This window comes from Pelodiscus sinensis, unplaced genomic scaffold (genome assembly GCF_049634645.1).
Source record: "Pelodiscus sinensis isolate JC-2024 unplaced genomic scaffold, ASM4963464v1 ctg72, whole genome shotgun sequence".
NCBI lineage: Eukaryota > Metazoa > Chordata > Testudines > Trionychidae > Pelodiscus > Pelodiscus sinensis.
The window spans coordinates 625,921-645,022 of NW_027465834.1; the positions used below are offsets into that span (position 1 = coordinate 625,921).

At 44.7% G+C, this 19,102-nt stretch overlaps 1 protein-coding gene across 10 annotated transcripts in view; it reads left to right on the plus strand.

Annotated features, from left to right (window-relative positions):
* The window catches only part of ARHGEF39 (Rho guanine nucleotide exchange factor 39), a 104,074-nt gene extending 87,235 nt beyond the window's left edge, over positions 1–16,839 (plus strand). For 9 of the 10 annotated variants that reach the window (XM_075914727.1, XM_075914725.1, XM_075914728.1 and 6 more), the window contains 4 exons: positions 13,665–13,894; positions 14,856–14,944; positions 15,183–15,299; positions 16,458–16,839. In XM_075914727.1, coding sequence (XP_075770842.1) covers positions 13,665–13,894; positions 14,856–14,944; positions 15,183–15,291 — 428 coding nt within the window. In that variant the 3' untranslated portion in view covers positions 15,292–15,299; positions 16,458–16,839. Of the gene's footprint in view, positions 1–13,664; positions 13,895–14,855; positions 14,945–15,182; positions 15,300–16,454 lie in introns of all 10 variants that reach the window. The other variant, XM_075914726.1, reaches the window with a different exon arrangement.
* The last annotated feature ends 2,263 nt before the right edge of the window (positions 16,840–19,102 follow it).

Genomic DNA, 19,102 nt, shown 5'->3' on the forward strand with positions numbered 1-19,102 from the left:
TCATGGATGTTAGTTTGGAAAAAGGTAGCTAATGTTTCCATCTAATCTTTTAATATGTGGAAAAAGTTGACAGTTGTGCTTTTATCCCTTGTGTGTGTGCTCTCCTCTCCATTCACTCCCTAATGCAATATGTTTTGGTGTCATGCGGACTGGTGTTTTGCCCTTGCAGTGCTCTGGTAAAATTGAGGCATGTTGGTTGACAAAATTTCAACACCATATCAACTTAGAATCATAGAGCTGGAAGAGACCTCAGGACGTCATCAAGTCCAGCCCCCTGCTCTAGGCAGGACCAATCCCAACTAAATCACCCTGGCCAGGGCTTTGTCAAGCCGAGACAAAAAGTTTTCCGTTAAAAGCATTTGCAGAAAAGAGCGTCTAAATTGGCACGGACGCTTTTCCGCAAAAGCACTTTTTGTGGAAAAGCGTTCGTGCCAATCTAGATGCACTTTTGTGCAAAAAAGCCCCGATTGCCATTGTTGCATAAATTGCTAGTTTCGTCCCCTGGAGGCTAGTTCAATTTGCCTCAAGAAGAGAGTCACACTTTCAGGCTGGGTCCAACTCTATTTTATTGTTTGCAAACAAGTTCGGCCCAGGAGCTCAGTGCTCAAAGCAGGGTTGACCTTGAACATCGCCTGAGCTGAAACTATTATAGATTTCACATTCTTTCTGGTCAGCGTGTCGCAACATGATTGGTCACTGCAAGTTTACTCAGTTCCCTGGCAGAAAGTTTAGCAGCTTCTAAGACATGCGCAATCAGCTAAATGATACGTGCTGTTTCGAGCTTAAGCAATGGAGGGGAAGAAGCACACTTAGTTTTTACTACAATTCCCTCCTCAAGATGCTTTCTTCGAATTATACTTAATCTGTTTCAGCCATTGCTAGTCTCTGGTAATGTACAAACATTTCACGTTTTACAACTGACCGTACAGTCCGCTGCACAAGAGCTATAAGACATGGTGCTAGGCAAGGCAATAAGCATAACATATCATAACAAAACAGAACTAAACAGGAATGTGTACCAACATAGCGCAATAAGGTTCGTGTTCATGTTCCCTTTTTACTAATTTTCAGTTTTAGTCTTTTTGTAGTCAGAAATCTTTGGGCTTTGGCAGTGTCAGAGGAGCAGACTTTTCTTCTTTTTCCTTGAAACAGTCTTGGTTCAGTATCATGCAGGGGAGAGGTTACCAACACATCACCCTGTAATATTTTGGTTCTTCTGGTGTCCAACAGGTGGGAAAGCAGGACCAGAAGGAGAGAGGCTTATCAGCAGTCGGGGTAGGATCATTTCAAGATGGAGGGATCTTTTTGCAGTGAGAAGCATTGGCCAACAGTCAGTTCTTGGCACATCACAGCGGTGTTGGTGGTTAGCAAGACTTGGTAAAGGTCTTTTTAGAGCAGTCTTTTGCTGATGGACATAAGTGTCTCTATTCTCTGAGCTAAAAGCCAGCTAGCTCCTTTGGAACCAAGGTTATTTCCTAGGAATAAAGCAAACTGTAAAAACAATCCTGCGCGGTTGTTTGGTACCGGCCTTATTAAAGTGAGGCCCTTTTGGAATGTGGTTGCCAGGGGAACCAGGATTACAGTAACTGCCGTACTGTATACTTCTCAGGCTGACCTAATGATTTAAGTTTCTCAGTTCTCAGCAAGATATCATGGACTGCCTCAGTTTACTCTTATAGTTTTTTTCTCTTGACTTTGGGGTTCTCTTTAATCTACTAGGTTAAATACAACAATTTAAGGGGTTTTAATTTACTCTGGAAGTGCCGGTACAGCACTAGCATTATTAATAAATGTTAAAATTAAAACTCCCCACATAATTTGGCAAACACTATTCAAATCTATCCTCAAGATATTTCATCGCCTTACTGGTACTGCCCATGATTATAGGTTTGACCTCTACTGCCTGGTTGAGTGCTGCAGAGGCAGGTGTTTGGCATGGTCCACGGTGTTTCCCTATCTGTGTGTACCTCAGACGGCTGGACCCAATATATCTTTGGGCATTGGCCACCAACTCCTTGATCTTTGCCTGCAGGGCTAGTAAACCCTCCTCTTGGTACTTACTTCCGCCGTGCCACTCAGGATCTCATGTTAGGTTACCTCCACTGCCGAAGTGCGATAGAGCTGCATTCCATCAACGGTCAGGCCGCTTGGTGAGGGGCTGTTACGCACACAGACGGAGGGGCAGGATGGAGTGATCTGTCTGGGTAGTCAAACACCAGTAGGTACCGTTCATTTGGACCAGCTCGATGTTTTTTTTTTCTCTGAGACAACCACATCAAACCTAGGCAGATTCGTCATGAAGTTAAATGGGCAGGTACATAAAATGTCCTTATCAAAGTGGGTGCAACAATCTCTGGGTATAGGGAGGCTCCCAGACCTTCAGAATAAGCAATGCCCTCGACTCTATCTATATGCTCCTGCTTTGGTACAGGCAGGGCGGTTACCGTTCTGATCTGATCTGAGTGAGGAATCCCCAGAGGGGCCAAAAACAAATGGTTATACTATGCCCTGTTCAGGTGGGCCTTTGGGTCCTCATGGATTCTCTACTTCCCCACTTCTATGGATAGGCATGGTGGAGATGGGGACTCACCACTATAAGGGCTGGGTGGTAATGGCTAAAGTTTACCCTATTCTTCAATACTGGCCTTCTAATTTCTTTAATTTAGTTCCATTACTTAACAATCTAATTAGTCTCTGGTCCAAATATCAGGTTAGGTCTAATGAAGTGGACACAGAGCTGGACAGATCCTTCAAACTATTTAGGATCACTTGATTAGCTTGGCTGGTGTCTAGGCCTTTACGGGCACTGGATATTACTGCATTTACTAGCCTGGATTCTCATACAATTTCTGGGCTATGACATAAGTGTTGCTGACAGAGTTTCCAGGCTCAAACCAATCTGCTATGGTATCTGCTAAGCCTTGTCATTGCCTAATCAGGCATTTGCCAATTTGATTAGCCAGTCTAGCACACAGCTGGTCTATACCAGTGTGGAACATCATCAAGGTAAGGATCAGTGACAGTTGTCCTGGTTCTGGGACAGGGGTCTGTTATGGGCATGATGCACAATTGGGAGGCTCTATTTTGACTTTAAAGTCCTGGTTGATGATATCCAAATGAGGGCAAGTTAGCAATGGCCATTAAAGCAAAACCAATCTGGTGGGAAGGGGCTAGTACCCGTCTCCCATTCTTCTGTTCACGTGATGCACTCCTTGCTTCCTTCCAGTTATTTTTTGTTCACTTGTGGAGACATTGTTAACATTCTCCTAACTTAAACAATTACCAAACTATTATCCTTTCACTGAATTTAGAGTTGCCAATTGATTGGGCCCAATTATTAATTTTGTTTAAATTCATGCTTCTGCTTTACTCCAATTATTCTTCATTAAAAAAACAATTTTCTATACACAACAATATTTGCAATACGTATTACAATTAAGACACACAAGACAAACTTGGACAGAACACAAACTTATTATGTCATGACACAGAACCATGGTTTTGTTGTTGTTGTTGTTGTTGTTTTTCTTCAGCTGGCACCAGCGCTTTCTGATGATCTGAAAGACAAGAAAACATTTCTACCCCCGTCGGGGTGGCCCATTATAACTTAAAATACTGCCTAAGATCTGTTGGGGGAACCAGTTATAGCTAGTTCCTTACCACTTCCATGTGCGAGTGAGCTGCAATTTTCCGAGAACAAGGGCGCTTCATCGGTACTCATGACCTTCCACTCCCTTGAATTACCTTAGAGTTGCTAGCCCTCCCCAACAGTGGCATGCCTCAGTTTCCTTCTTGTACTGCAGACCAGATTTTTTTTTTTAATGTGAAGCTTCAAATGATTTACTGCTACAGAAACTCTCTTAGAACAAGGTGCTTGCTAGTTACTATTCCAGCAAGCAAAAAGGTTTTCTTTTCCTGAAAAGAATCACACATAATCTTACAGTCTTACTTATGAGGGACAGTGCTCTCCCCCCCTCCACAACAGACAGGCAGTTTGCAGACACACACGACCTTGGATCTGAAAGCAAGTTAAAAGTGTTATCAACTCAGCCTTGAACAGAGACACAGTGAAGTTTCAGGGCTTGGATTCTTAAAACAATGATTTGTTTTCTTAAAGAGTAAATTTAACCTTAAGGATTGAATGTATAGATTTCATTTTTTTTATACAGTTAACCAGTTAAGTGTCAATCGAATTCCTTATTTTCCTTTTGCAGATTTAACAAAGTGTCTGTAGCCAAATAGTTAAATTTGATTGTTTCTTTGCCTGGATTATCGAAAGAGGCTGCAAGAAACACGGAGTCATTTTTAAAGCAGGTTTCCCTTCACATATTACAACAATCGCTTAATCCTTTCCACTCTCCCACAGAGTTATTTCTCACCTTCGCATACCCTCAAATCACTTGCTTCGTTCTTCCAAAGAAAACGTTTCTCATTTCTAGTAACCTTCCAATGTCTGTCCTACTTTCCTTATTCCGTCTAAATTACTTTTCTCAATGACACAATCTTATCCAGCATTAATTTGGTAAGGAGAGTGGGCTTTCCAATTAGCCCCCACACCTCCTAATTCTTTTCAGTATAGGGTTTTCATAACATCCATGCTGCAGCAGTTGATCTATGCTGCTCATTCTGGGGTGGATCACTTGCCCATGCTCTGTAAGGAGAATTATGTTGCAGAATGTGTCTCCTTGTTAGGGCAGATTTAGCTTTTAGTGATTACATCTTCACATTCAATTTTTACCAGTTGACATTAGGGTGGCTTTTAAGTTACCTTCTCCCACGCACTCAAGCTAATTATAATGGCGTGTGAGGGAAAGGTTTTAACTGTTCGTTATGGTTTTTTTCTCTGGACGGCCCCCACTCATGTGTTGTGAAATATCCTTGGGTTGCCTGCAATTCCAGCCAGAGAGGTTGTCGTTATCTATTTGCTAAGAAGGACTTGAGAATCTCCTGAAGTTGCTTGGATTCGATCCTTGCTCAAAGCCCGCACTCCCTTTTCAATCTCATAGCCCAAGAAGGTGACCTTTGGCTGGCATATTTGGGCTTTTTCTTGTGAAACTTTATATCCCTTTTTCCCTAGGGCATTCAACAGGGACTCCGTTGCCCTTTTCCAGTTTTCTAAGTCTTTCTGCGATGCGATCCCAAAGAGATGGGGAGCTGATACAAAACCATGGGGCAACACAGTCCACAACATCTGAGTTTTGTCATGGCTATGTGGGTCCTCCCACTCAAAGGCAAATAGTTTCTAACTGTCTTTATGCAAAGGGATAGAGAAGAAAGCATCTTTTAAATCTAACACTGAGAACACCTTTGCATCTGTCGGAACTTGTGTTAAAATGGTGTGTGGATTTGGGACCATAGAGTGATCCACAAGAACCTTCTTATTTACAGCCCTCAGGTCCCGCACTAATCTATACGAGGTGCCATCTGCTTTGAGCACCCCCAAAACCGGGGTGTTAAAGGAGGAAGAGCCCTGTTTCACCGGCAGCTGCACTACAATCTGATCACCACGGAAGAAAATTTCAGCCTGCAGCTTAGTTAGCATATTTCACCCCAGCAGGGCAACTGGGCATGCAAATGAAACAACAAAGGCATGCTCTGGTATATTATTTCTAATCTTCGTGAAGAGGGGTTTACATATAGGTAGCTTGCTTCACCTTCTTCCTTCCCCTCCTCATGTTGCTTCACCACGGGAGTTTTTCTACGCCTGCCTTGAGTCAGATCAACTTCACTACCAGAATCATTTAAAACCTTGGGGCACGCACTCTTGCCTCCCGTGGCCTTAGTTTTTGCTATCATAACCTTACAAGCTCCTATACTACACTTCAGCAGCCACGCAGGTCGCCTCTGCGTGTGATTCAACTAACAATCAATATATGGGAACTGATTCCAGTGCCCATCTCGAGTAACAACACCATGCACAGAGGCAACTAAATTTACATTAAAAGACTCTGTATCTGGCCAGCCTATCCCAAAGGTTGGCCACTCTAGCTGACAGAACTTAATTAAATCATCTTTTGTTATCTTAATCCTAAAATCACTCTTAAATTTACTGAAATTGTGCAGCATGCATCCCAATGGGGTTGCGGAGTTTCTACCCAGGAGCGACCCGAACCCTTTGTGTCAACTTCTCAGCCCCAAATGCTGAGTACAATGTTCAGACCTATGTGCTGAACGTGTTCAGACCTATGTGCTGAACGCAAAAGTTCCAATGTTCAGACCTATGTGCTGAACGCAAGAGTCCCCAAAGGACTAACAAACACAAAAGACACAGGGAATATGTATACTTACTCCGCCAACACCCTGGCGCCATCTCTTCGGACCTTGCAGCCTGGTTGACTCGTTTGGTGGAGATTCCTTTAACTTTCCGGATGTCCCGACTCACGCTTTCAGTGTCATGACGGACTCAAACATGGTCCGGTGTACACTTCACGATCACCTACGACGGTCTTGTCGTCCGACTCCGGAGTAGTCCAAGGGGTATCTCCTGGCTGGCTCGCCAAATTTGTTGCATAAATTGCTAGTTTCGTCCCCTGGAGGCTAGTTCAATTTGCCTCAAGAAGAGAGTCACACTTTCAGGCTGGGTCCAACTCTATTTTATTGTTTGCAAACAAGTTCGGCCCAGGAGCTCAGTGCTCAAAGCAGGGTCAACCTTGAACATCGCCTGAGCTGAAACTTGTATAGATTTCATATTCTTTCTGGTCAGCGTGTCGCAACGTGATTGGTCACTGCAAATTTACTCAGTTCCCTGGCAGAAAGTTTAGCAGCTTCTAAGACATGCGCAATCAGCTAAATGATACGTGCTGTTTCAAGCTTAAGCAATGGAGGGGAAGAAGCACACTTAGTTTTTACTACACCACTTTCGCAATCGGGGCTTTTTTGCGCAAAAAAAATGTGAACTGTCTACACTGGCCCTTTTGCACAAAAGCTTTGCACAAAAGGGACTTTTGCCCGAATGGGAGCAGCATAGTATTTCCTCAGGAAGCATTGATTTCTTACATGAGATCGTCAGTGCTCTTGCGGAAATTCAAGCGGCCAGTGTAGATAGTCTAGACAAGCCCTCTAGGGATGGAGACTCCACTACTTCCCTAGGTAACCCATTCCAGTGCTTTACCACCCTCCTAGTGAAATAGTTTTTCCTAATATCCAACCTGGACCTCTCCCACCACAACTTGAGACCATTGTGCCTTGTTCTGCCATCTGTCACTACTGAGAACAGCCTCTCTCCATCCTCTTTGGAACCTCCCTTCAGGAACTTGAAGGCTACTATCAAATCCCCCCTCACTCTTCGCTTCTGCAGACTAAACAGACCCAGCTCCCTCAGCCTCTCCTCATAAGTCATACGCTGCAGCCCCCTAATCATTTTGGTTGCCCTCCGCTGGACCCTCTCCAATGAGTCCACATCCTTTTTGTAGTGGGGGGCCCAGAACTGGACACAATACTCCAGATGTGGCTTCACCAGAGCCGAATAAAGGGGAATAATGACATCTCTGGATCTGCTAGTAATGCTCCTCTTAATGCAACCTAATATGCCATTATCCTTCTTGGCTACAAGGGCACACTGTTGACTCATATCCAGCTTCTCATCCACTGTAACCCCCAGGTCCTTTTCTGCAGAACTACTACTTAACTGGTTGGTCCCCAGCTTGTAACTATGCTTGGGATTCTTCCGTCCCAAGTGCAGGACTCTGCACCTGTCCTTGTTGAGCCTCATCAGATTTCTTGTGGCCCAATCCTCCAATTTGTCTAAGTCACTCTGGACCCTATCTCTGCCTTCAAGTGTATCTACCTCTCCCCGTAGCTTAGTGTTATCCGCAAACTTGCTGAGGGTGCAATCCATCCCCTCATCCAGGTCATTAATAAAGATACTGAACAAAACCGGTCCTAGAACCGAACCTTGGGGCACTCCGCTAGAAACCTACCACCATCCTGACATTGAGCCGTTGATCACTACCCGCTGGGCCCGGCCTTCTAACCATCTTTCTATCCATCTTACCGTCCATTTATCCAATCCACATTTCCTTAACTTGCTGGCAAGAATATTGTGGGAGACCGTATCAAAAGCCTTGCTAAAGTCAAGGTATATCACATCCACTGACTTTCCCACGTCCACAGAGCCAGTTACCTCATCATAGAAGCTAATCAGATTGGTCAGGCACGACTTGCCCTTTGTAAATCCATGCTGACTATTCTTAATCACTTTCCTCTCTTACAAGATGAGCTTGTTAGAATAACAGGCAGCCAGGAAGAACCATGCCCCCTCTTCTCGGCTCACTTATTCATGAAGCACGTGGCCTGGCTGGCTGGGAAACATTTTAGGTCTGCAGGCAGGCTAGTTTGGCAGCTGGCAAATAAGTTTCTTGGCCTCAGCCTGCTTCTGGCACCCCAGCCCTTTCCTGCCCCAACTCTCTGCTCCCCCCACTCAACATATCCAAACCCTCTATCCCCCTCTTGCACTCCTACACCCTCCCAGATCTGGCACCCCAATCTCCTGCCCCAGATCACAATCCCCTCCTACCCTACGTCACATCCCAAACCCCTGCACTCCAGTCCCCTGCCTAGGTCACAACCGCCTGCTTCATTCCAACTCTCTCCCAGACTCCAATCTCCCTCCTGCACCCTAATCCCTTACCCCAAGCTCCCTTCTGCACCAAACCTCCATCCCAGACCCTGCACCTCGACCACTTTCCAAAATCTTGGAATGCCCCCCCCCCCCCCGTCAAAAATTATTGTCCACTCCTGCACTAGTCACATGTGGCTATTTGGCTGGTTGGCTTGAACAATAAAAACTCAAAAAATTGTTACATTCAAAACATGTTTTAAATTAAAAAAAAAAATCAGAGAATAAGAAAAAAAGCTTAGAAGATCTTTCTGAGTTCTAAAGCTACTTTGACCTGTCTGCTATATGGAGACTTGCACCAGTTTGCGGAATAGCTTAAATATGCCACTTAGGCTGGAAATCATCATGCATCATTGTAAACTATGGCTGGTATTTCCAGTTACTAGTTTTCCACTGGCATTTATCATCAAAGCCTTTCTGAAAGTACTTCTGAGTTCTCTCTGAGAAATTATTTGTTCTTGTACAAAGCAGCTCAGTTTTCAAGATGGCCAGTCTTCTGGCATTCGTTGAAACCTTCAGTTTAAATACAGGTTCATCATGGGCACACAGTTAGGTTCAAATGTTGGCTATTCAGCAGCCAAAAAATAGTTCAATAAATATAGTGGTGCATATAAACATTTCTTTCAAAAGTGTTTTTTTCCAGCTGGTAATCATAGAATACTAGAACTGGAAGGGACCTCGAGCAGTCATCGAGTCCACTCCCCTGCCCTCATGGCAGGACCAAGCACTGTCTAGATAATCTCTGACTGGTGTTTGTCCAACCTGCTCTTAAATATCTCCAGTGATGGAGACTCCACAACCCCTCTAGGCAATTTATTCCAGTGTTTAACCACCCTGACAGTTTGGAAGTTTTTTCTAATGTCCAACCTAAACTTCCCTTACTGCAATTTAAGCCTATTGCTTCTTGTCCTATCCTCATCTCCCTCCTCCTTGTAACACCTTTTAGATACTTGAAAACCTCCCTTCTCAGTCTTCTCTTTTCCAGACTAAACAAGCCCAGTTCTTTCAGTCTTCCCTCATAGGTCATGTTTTCTAAACCTTTAATTATTGTTCTTCTCTGGACTGTCTCCAATTTCTCCACATCTCTCTTGAAATGTGGTGCCCAGAACTGGTCACAATACTCCAATTAAGGCCTAATCAGCGCTGAGTAGAACAGAAGAATGACTTCTCGTGTCTTGCTCACAACATTCCTGTTAATGCAAATGCATCCCAGAATCATGGTCGCCTTTTTTTGCTGCAGCAGCAGTTTCACACTATTGACTCATGTTTAACTTGTCATCCTCTATGACCCCTAAATCCTTTTCAGCAGTACTCCTTCCTAAACAATCACTCCCCATTCTGTATACATGAAACTGATTGTTCCTTCTAAGAGGAGTACTTTGCATTTGTCCTTTTATACTTCATCCTGTATACCTCAGACCATTTCTGGGCTTGTTTAGTTTGGAAAAAAGAAGATTAAGGGGGGACATGATAGCGGTTTTCAAATATCTAAAAGGGTGTCACAACGAGGAAGGAGAAAATTTGTTCCTCTTGGTTTCTGAGGACAGGACAAGGAGTAATGGGCTTAAAGTGCAGCAGGGGAGGTTTAGATTGGACATTAGGAAAAAATTCCTAACTGTCAGGGTGGTCAAATATTGGAATAAATTGCCAAGGGAGGTGGTGGAATCTCCCTCTCTGGAGATATTTAAGAACAGGTTAGATAGACATCTGTCAGGGATGGTGTAGATGGAGCTTGGTCCTGCCTTGAGGGCGGGGGGCTGGACTCGATGACCTCTTGAGGTCCCTTCCAGTCCTATGATTGTGTGATTCTATCCAGTTTGTTCAGATCATTTTGAATTTTTACCCTATCCTCGAAAGCACTTGCAATCCCTTCCAGCTTGGTATCATCTGCAAATTCAATAATTGTACTCTCTATGCCATTCTAAACAACCAAATCTAGCATATAAGCACACATTTGAAGAAAACAGTTTGAATTGTATTCCTGTTTTTTAAATTTTAAAATAATCTTTAAAAAAAAATTAGCACTTCCAGAGATATTGAATTTTAAAAATTAGGGTACTTTTTGGCCTCCCCAACAATATTGCTTATTTCTGCTTTGTGCTGAAACTGAACAATATTAACTAATTTTTTAGAATTGCATCCATAGATTGTTTTGTTATAATTTGTTATAATTTTGAAGGTGAAAATACTAATCCCGAGTCAAACAGTGCTGAAAACAACAAATCATAGAATCATAGAATCCTAGGGTTGGAAGAGAATCGAGTCCAGCCCCCTGCCCAAAGCAAGATGTATCCCAACTAAATAATTCCAACTATGGCTTTGTCAAACCAGGACTTAAAAACCTCTAGGGATGGAGATTCCACCGCCTCCCTAGGTAACCCATTCCAGTACTTCACCCTCCTAGTGAAATAGTTTTTCCTAATATCCAAACTAGACCTCCCCCTCTGTAACTTGAGACCATTGCTCCTTGTTTTGCCATCAGTCACTACTGAGAACAGCCTCTCTTGTTACCCTTGTTACTAATACTGAGTAAAACAATGCTGAAAACAACAAATCATCGGCAGAATCTGCAGGAAAGAAAAAGAAAGATTAGAAAGACATCAAACGTAAATTTAAAGAGAAATGGGAACTGGAATATGCTTTCATTGAGATGAATGAAAAACCAACGTGTTTTCTGTGTTGTACAATTCTGGCAAATAAGACTGACAATGTATGAAGGCATTTCCAAGGGCAGCATGGTGATTTTGATCCAGTGTATCCTAAAATTGATCAGCTGAAATTGGATTTTGAAAAGCAGCAGAATGTATTGAAGTGGTTTCTATCTTCATCTGAACTGGTAACTTTGGCCAGCTATAAAGCAGTATGGATACTTGCTTGCAGCAAGTAGCCATTCTCAGATGGAGAAATGGTGAAGGAAATTATTCTCTCTGTCATGGAAACCTTGCTTGAAAATCATAACTGATGAAATATAACATCTTGCAGAGCATTCAAAATTGTCAGCTGAGTCAACAAATAGTTGATATCAAAACCCAGTTGTGTACTGCACTTGATCAGTGTTTGGCCTACTCATTGGCACTTGATGCGTCACAAAACATCAGTGATACTGCTCAGCTCATCTTCTGGATTCGTTTTGTAACAGAAGATTTCCAGAGTCATGAAGAACTACTATGTAGCACTTTAAAGACTAACAAAATAGTTTATTAGGTGATGAGCTTTCGTGGGGCAGACCCACTTCTTCAGATCATATTCTGAAAGTGAATAGACATGACCATTTTATAACAGAGGGATACAATGAAAGAAGGTAAAAAAATTACAAACTGACAATTCAGCTACATAGAACAAAAAGAGGTGAGGGAGGGGAAGCGACAAGGAAGGAGGAAATTGCTTATTGTAAGAGTCAATTAAGCGGCTAATCTGGGGACACCATGAATATCAAAAGGTGAAGAATAGTGATAGAAATGTAGCTGTGTTAGTCTGGTGTAGCTGAAACAAAATACAGGACTATGTAGCACTTTAAAGACTAACAAGAAGGTTTATTAGATGAACCATCTTGTTAGTCTTTAAAGTGCTACATAGTCCTGTAAAAGGTGAGGAGGCTGTCTTTGTAATGTGTAAGACAATTACAATCTCAATTAAGGCCCATTTGCAATGTATTGAATTTTAGCATAAATAAAATTTCTGAGGTCTCCCTCTGTAATCTGGTGTTAAAGTCTCTTTGTTGTAAGACGTATGTTGTCAGGTCTTTAAGAGAATGACCAATTTGATTGAAATGCTGGCTGACAGGTTTGTGTGCGGGGAGATTTCTGATGTCTGATCTGTGAGCATTAATTCTTTGGTGAAGTGACTGACCAGTTTGTCCAATATACATCACATTGTTGGCACATAATGGCATATATCCATTATGGCAAATGTCCATTACTGGACATACAGGAATGTGAGCCCTTGATCGTATAAGTGATGTGGTTAGGCCCAGTGATAGTGTCTCCAGAGTAAATATGTAGACAAAACTGGCAACCGGGTTTGTTGCAAGGGAAAATTCCAGGGTTAGTTTTATTTTGGTATGCCCTGTGGTTATTAGTGAGAATCTTCCTGAGGTTAGGTGGCTGTCTATAGGAGAGTATTGGTCTGTCACCCAGAGCCTCTTGAAATGTAGCATCATGTTCCAGTATAGACAACCACCTAACCTCAGGAAGATGTACCGATGTGGTTGCCTCATCTCAAAAACTATCTATTGGCACTGGAAAAGGTTCAAAAAAGGGCAACAAAAATTATTAGAGGTTTGGAACGGGTCCCATATGAAGAGAGATTAAAAAGACTGGTACTTTTCAGCTTAAAAAAGAGGAGACTAAGGGGGAATATGATAGAGGTCTATAAAATCATGACTGGTGTGGAAAAAGGTGAAGAAGGAAAAGTTATTTACTTGTTCCCATAACATAAGACCTAAGGGTCATCAAATGAAATTAATAGGTAGCAGGTTTAAAACAAACAAAAGGAAGTTTTTTCTTCATTCACCACACAGACAACCTGTGGAACTGCTTGCCAGAGGATGCTGTGTAGACCAGGACTTTTAACGGGATTCAAAAAAGTGCTAGATAAATTCATGGAAGATAGGTCCATCAATACTTCTTAGCCCGAATTGGTAGGCATGGTGTCCCTAGCCTCTGTTTGTCAGAGGCTGGAAATGGATGACAGGAGAGGGATCACTTGATGATGACTTGTTCTGTTCACTCTCTCTGGGACATCTGGCATTGGCCACTGTTGGAAGACAGGATGCTGGGCTAGATGGACCTTTGGTCTTACCCAGTAAGTTGGTTCTTATGTTCAGTCTAAAGGATGTGGATGCATTGGAGAGAATCCTGCAGAGGGCAACAAAAATGATTGGGGGCTGGAAGTTCCAGCTTGAGAAAGCCCTGGCTGGGATGATTTAGTTGGGATTTGTCCTGCTTTTAGTAGGGGGTTGGACTCGATGACCTTGAGGTCTCTTCCGACCCTATGATTCTATGATTGAGTCCCATCTCACAGTTGTGCTTTCCCCACACACAACCAGGGCGCTGGTATATCCAAGAAGGCTGGCTCATGGAGGTGCCTGCGAAGGGTGAAGAAGTGAAGCGTAAGATGTTCTTCCTCTTCTCCGATATCTTGGTTGCAACAAAGCCATGCCACCCACTACATCCTCTGAACTCGGACAAGTTTGCTTGCCAGGCAGTCTATCCACTTAACCAATGCACACTGGATAAAGTGTTTGGCCACACCCAGAGCCAGGGAGGACTGCTCAGTGTAAGTTTCTCTCAGTTTCTGGCTGCAGCTCCAACAGCCCTCATTCCTTCCTCCCTTGCACAAACAACCTGATCTAAAATAGAAAGACTGTGAGAGAGTCCCCATGGTTGAGGCAGTGATGGGGAGCACCCCACAGGTCAAAATAATGGAAATGATAAATATGAAGAGCTAGATTCTGATAGGCTTCACTGCAGACTCAAGAGTGAGAGTGTGAAGAGCCCAGATCACCCCTGTGGGAGGCACAGTCACTTTCTGACCTCCCTGGTGTGCAGGATACATAGGGGCATAGCCCCTGACCTTCTTAGGAGCATATGTAGGAATCATTGCCTGGGAGGGCTCTGCTTTTGAAATTTTAAGCACTTACACTTATATGCAGGGCTCACCAAACCGCGGCGAGCCCTGCTTGCCAGCCACGCTGTCCGGTGATCTGCGCCTATGCAGATCGTTCTGCGCATGCACAGATTGCCCGAACCCGGCTCTTCCGGGTTGCAGTCTACTCGCTACGGGTGAGTAGATTGTATTATTTGTCGAGCCGTGCTTATATGTAATTAATCACATTTTGACATCCCTAGTCTGTTTCTCTGCCCATGTAGCCAGGAGCTGGACAGTGCTGTTGTTTTTCTATTGCAAAGGGAAGATCACAGAAATGTGTAGGATAGGATAAGTCATAAGGCAATGGCCCATGTAATGCTGGTTATCTGTGGCAGGGCTGCTGTCTGGAACAAAGGAAATGTTAAAGATGGGTGTTGGATTCAATGACTTTATCCTTTTGTTTTTTCCCACTGAAACATCTGGCACTTGCAGCTGCTGGGTGGCGTGATACTAATCTAGATGGATCATTGGTCTGAGCTAGTTGGCATTGGTCCTGCCTTGGGCAGGGGGCTGGACGTGATGACCTCCTGAGGTCTCTTCCAGCTCTATGATTCTAGTATAGCTATTTTAATGTTCTCTTCTCTTTCAGCTGATCTTTCCCCACAAAACCCTGCTGCTGATGTCAAGCAACCAGGAGGACATTAACAACTGGTATCTGAATCTCACAACTGCTATCAGGTAGACTATTGTCTGCATTCTGCTGTTTTTCTCTTGGCGTGTACTTGTGGGGTAAGAGGTGGGACAGTGCATAGAAGTGAACATGTGGGCTTCTGGAAGTGTACCCATGAGATGAGTAGCTATAGCACCTGATTGATTGTGGGAAGGGGCCTTTAACTCTTAGAACAAGCCTTAAAAGGAGTAGTTTCATGATGTGGCAGAAAGTTAGAATGGGTTTTTCCTCCTTTGCTCTCCACAGGCGGCTGCAAGCCAGGCCCACTCCTGTACACCAGAAGGAGGACCTGACAGAACAACCTGTCAGCTCAACAGAGGCCCCCACAGTCCAGGAAATGTGCCAGGATTTTTAAGAGCATAGGTTTGTGTATTGTGGGGATACACACAGACTGACCCTAATGTGACAGACTATACCCATGTGTTCATGCTCTACACGCTACCATAATAATATCTGTGCAGGTATACCTTGTAAGGCCGTGGTCCCCAACACGGTGCCCGCGGGCGCCATGGCGCCCGCGGGGGCATTTCCATGCGCCCGCCAGGTGCTCGGGGCTGGCCTGGCACCGGGCGCATGGCGGGGGGGAGCGCCGGCCCCTGGCGCGCGGCGCTGGGCGGGGGGAGCTCCGGCCCCGGGCGCGCGGCGCATGGCGGGGGGAGCGTCGGGCGCGCGGCGCTTGGCAGGGGGAGCGCCGGCCCCGGGTGCGCGGCGCTTGGCAGGGGGAGCGCCGGGCGCGCGGCGCTTCGCAGGGGGAGCGCCGGCCCCGGGCATGCAGCTATTGGGGGGGCTGCCCCCGGGGCGCAAGTGTCCCCGCCACGCTCCCTGGCGCCCGACAACCTTGAAAGGTTGGGAACCACTGTTGTAAGGTGTCTTTTTAAAACGTGTAATTGGATGTTCAACAGTTTCATGACGAAATGCCTATAGCAGCATTATATGTGACCTTACTAGCATAAGTTTCAACTGTGACTATAAAAGCATATTTTTTCAGATAAATTTGGGAACGGCCAAACCAGTTCATCAAAGAAAGAGTAAGCTGATGCCTCAACCAGGGCTATGTCTACACTACATTTTTTTTCTTTCAAAAGAAGATATGCTAATTCGGTGCTAATTTGCATATCTTCTTCCGATCGCTTTTTTGAAAGCTGGTTTATCAAAAGTGAAAGTAGTCTGGATGCATTTTTTCAGGAAAAAAAAAACTTTCGAAAAAACCGCTCTTCCTACAAAAAGGTTTACGTGTTTTTTTGATAAAGGGTTTCTTTTCCACAAAAAAAAAGCATCCAGGCTACTTTCACTTTCAAAAGATCCTCTTTCAAAAATGCGATCGGAAGAAGATATGCAAATTAGCTAAATTAAAACGTAGTCTAGACGTGCCCCAGGTGTAAACAAGGCTGATGGACATTACCTGCTAAATGATCACTCTTTGGCAGGAAAGGGAGCAGGGGGATCAAAATTTATATCTTAGCAAAGAAACAACATGCAGTTTTCTTCCTCACAAACTGATTGTTGCCTTGCTTCCAGCAGGAAATGTTTCTCACTGGGAGCAGAAATTTCTCTCCCCCTTCTTGTCACATTCTCTGCATCTGACAAAACAAAGGAAGCAGCCACTGGACTCTGGGAAAAGGCTCTTCACATAAAGAATTTGGTCAGTAAGACTAGTTAAAGCATGTAGTGAGAAATCTGTGCTTTGAATATAATCTAGTTCATTAGGAACCAATGGTTGTATTTTATTTGTCTTGTAACTATTTCTAGCTTTTATGGCTCATTACTCACTCCCTTAAAACCCATCTCCGTAGTTAAATAAAACAATAAAACGTATATTAATCCAGTATGGTGTTAGTTGAGATGTTTGGATAACAATTTAAAATAATAAACTTGGGTATAGGAGGCCCCCACTTTGCGACAGCCCGATTTACAACCCCTGCACTTATGACCTTTTCCATAATTTGAAACACAAGTGGTGTTCTTGTCCATCCTTCTTGTTGAAGGAAAAGGTCCAGGTAGGGATCGTCCAATTGAGGAAGTAAATGAGTGGTTGCGCAGGTGGTGTTGGAGCGAGGCTTTGGTTTCTTCGACCATGGGACTCTGTTCTGGGCACAAGGATTGTTAGGAAGAGATGGGATCCACCTAACCAAAAGAGGAAAGAGCATCTTCGCAGGCAGGCTTGCAAACCTAGTGAGGAGGGCTTTAAACTAGGTTCGTTGGGGGACAGTGACAAAAGCCCTGAGGTAAGTGGGGAAGTCGGATACCGGGAAGAAACACAAGGAGGAACAAACAACAAAGGAGGACCCCTGATTCAAATGAAGAAGGTAGGGCAATCACCTGATTATCTAAGGTATTTGTACACGAATATAGGAAGCTTGGGAAACAAACAGGAAGAATTAGAAGCCCTGGCCCAGTCAAAGAACTATGATTTGATTGGAATAACAGAGACTTGGTGGGATGACTCGCATGACTGGAACACTGTCATGGAAGGATATAAAGTGTTCAGGAAGAACAGGCCAGGGAGAGAAGGAGGAGTTGCATTGTATATAAGGGTATGGTCTACACTACAGTGTTATTTCGAAATATCTTATTTCAAAATAGTTATTTCCAGGGCTCGCTGAGCAGCGGCGTGCCCCGCTTGCCAGCTGCGCGGTTCGGCACACTGCGCATGCGCAGACCATGCTGCGCGGCTGTGCCGACTTGTAATCTACTCGCCACGGGCAAGTAGATTACACTAATTGTCGAGCCCTGGTCATTTCGAAATAGCTTATGTCGAAATAACACATCTAGACACAAAATGCAATTCAAAATAGCATTTTGCCATTTTGAAATAGCGCGTCCACACTGATAGGATGCTGAATCACATTTAAGGCCGGCCAGAACTGGTTCTGGCAGGGCGACAGGTCAGGAGTTACCTTGTGTGGCTGCTGCCTGAGGCTATCTGAGACCTGTGGTTAAAGGGACCCCCCTTTCCCCCGGACAGCCAGTTCTAAGGTTTCCCTGCTTGCTTGCCTACCTCACTGAGGGACAGCAATGCATTTTTTTTTCTGCATGCTCTGGTTGCCCTCACTCAGGACACCACAGCACTCTGCAGCATGGAGCTGGAGCTGACCCTGGGCACTCTGGTGCTTCCCCTGGATGTGTTGCTGCAAGTCTGGCAGCACGTTCTGCAGGCAGTAACAGTCTCCCTGGTGTGCCCCACTGGGGGCTTGTGCCTTATTCCTCCCTCACGTCCTTCCACTTGCCTCTCCCTAACCCCCCTTCCTGCTGTACAATAAAAGACGTGTTCATTACAACAAAGACTTTTTATTGAACAAATCTGGGACGGGGGGAAATGAAACTGAGGTGAGACTAGGGAAAGAAGGTGGCAGAGGAGAAGAGGGAGGGTAGGAGGGGGAAACCTGGGAGGAGGGAGCTGGCAGGAGGAAGCAAGGGAAGGAAGGGGGAGGAGAAGTTCAGGGCTCAGGGTTGGGGGTCTTGCCAGCCCAACTGTCTCTCAGCATCGCAGGTGTGGGGGTCTTGGCATCCTTGGGGGGGTGGGGAGGAAGAAACGGGAGGGGGAGAAGGAATGGGAGGAGGAGTGGTACCTGGGGAGGCAGCAGAGTCTGGAGCAGCAGGAGACAGGCTCTGCCCCAGGGTTGATGACCACCTGGGGGGCACGAACCCTCCTGCCCCCCAGGATGTGGTCCACAGCATCAAAATAGGGGCAGAGGTCTGGGTCTGCCACTGGTTCGGAGCTGCCCCCTGTGGCCCTGGCATGCACCTGCCGCAGCTCCTTTATTTTCATGCTAACCTGCTCCTGGAAAAGGGCAAATATAGTGCCCATCTATAAAAAGGGGAAAAAGAATAACCCAAGAAACTACAGACCAGTTAGTTTAACTTCTGTGCCAGGGAAGATAATGGAGCAAGTAATTAAGGAAATCATCTGTAAACACTTGGGAGGTGGCAAGGTGATAGGGAACAGCCAGCATGGATTTGTAAAGAACAAATGTCAAACCAATCTGATAGCTTTCTTTGATAGGATAACGAGTCTTGTGGATAAGGGAGAAGCGGTGGATGTGGTATACCTAGACTTTAGTAAGCCGTTTGATACGGTCTCGCATGATATTCTTATCAATAAACTAGGTAAATACAACTTAGATGGGACTACAATAAGGTGGGTGCATAACTGGCTGGATAACCGT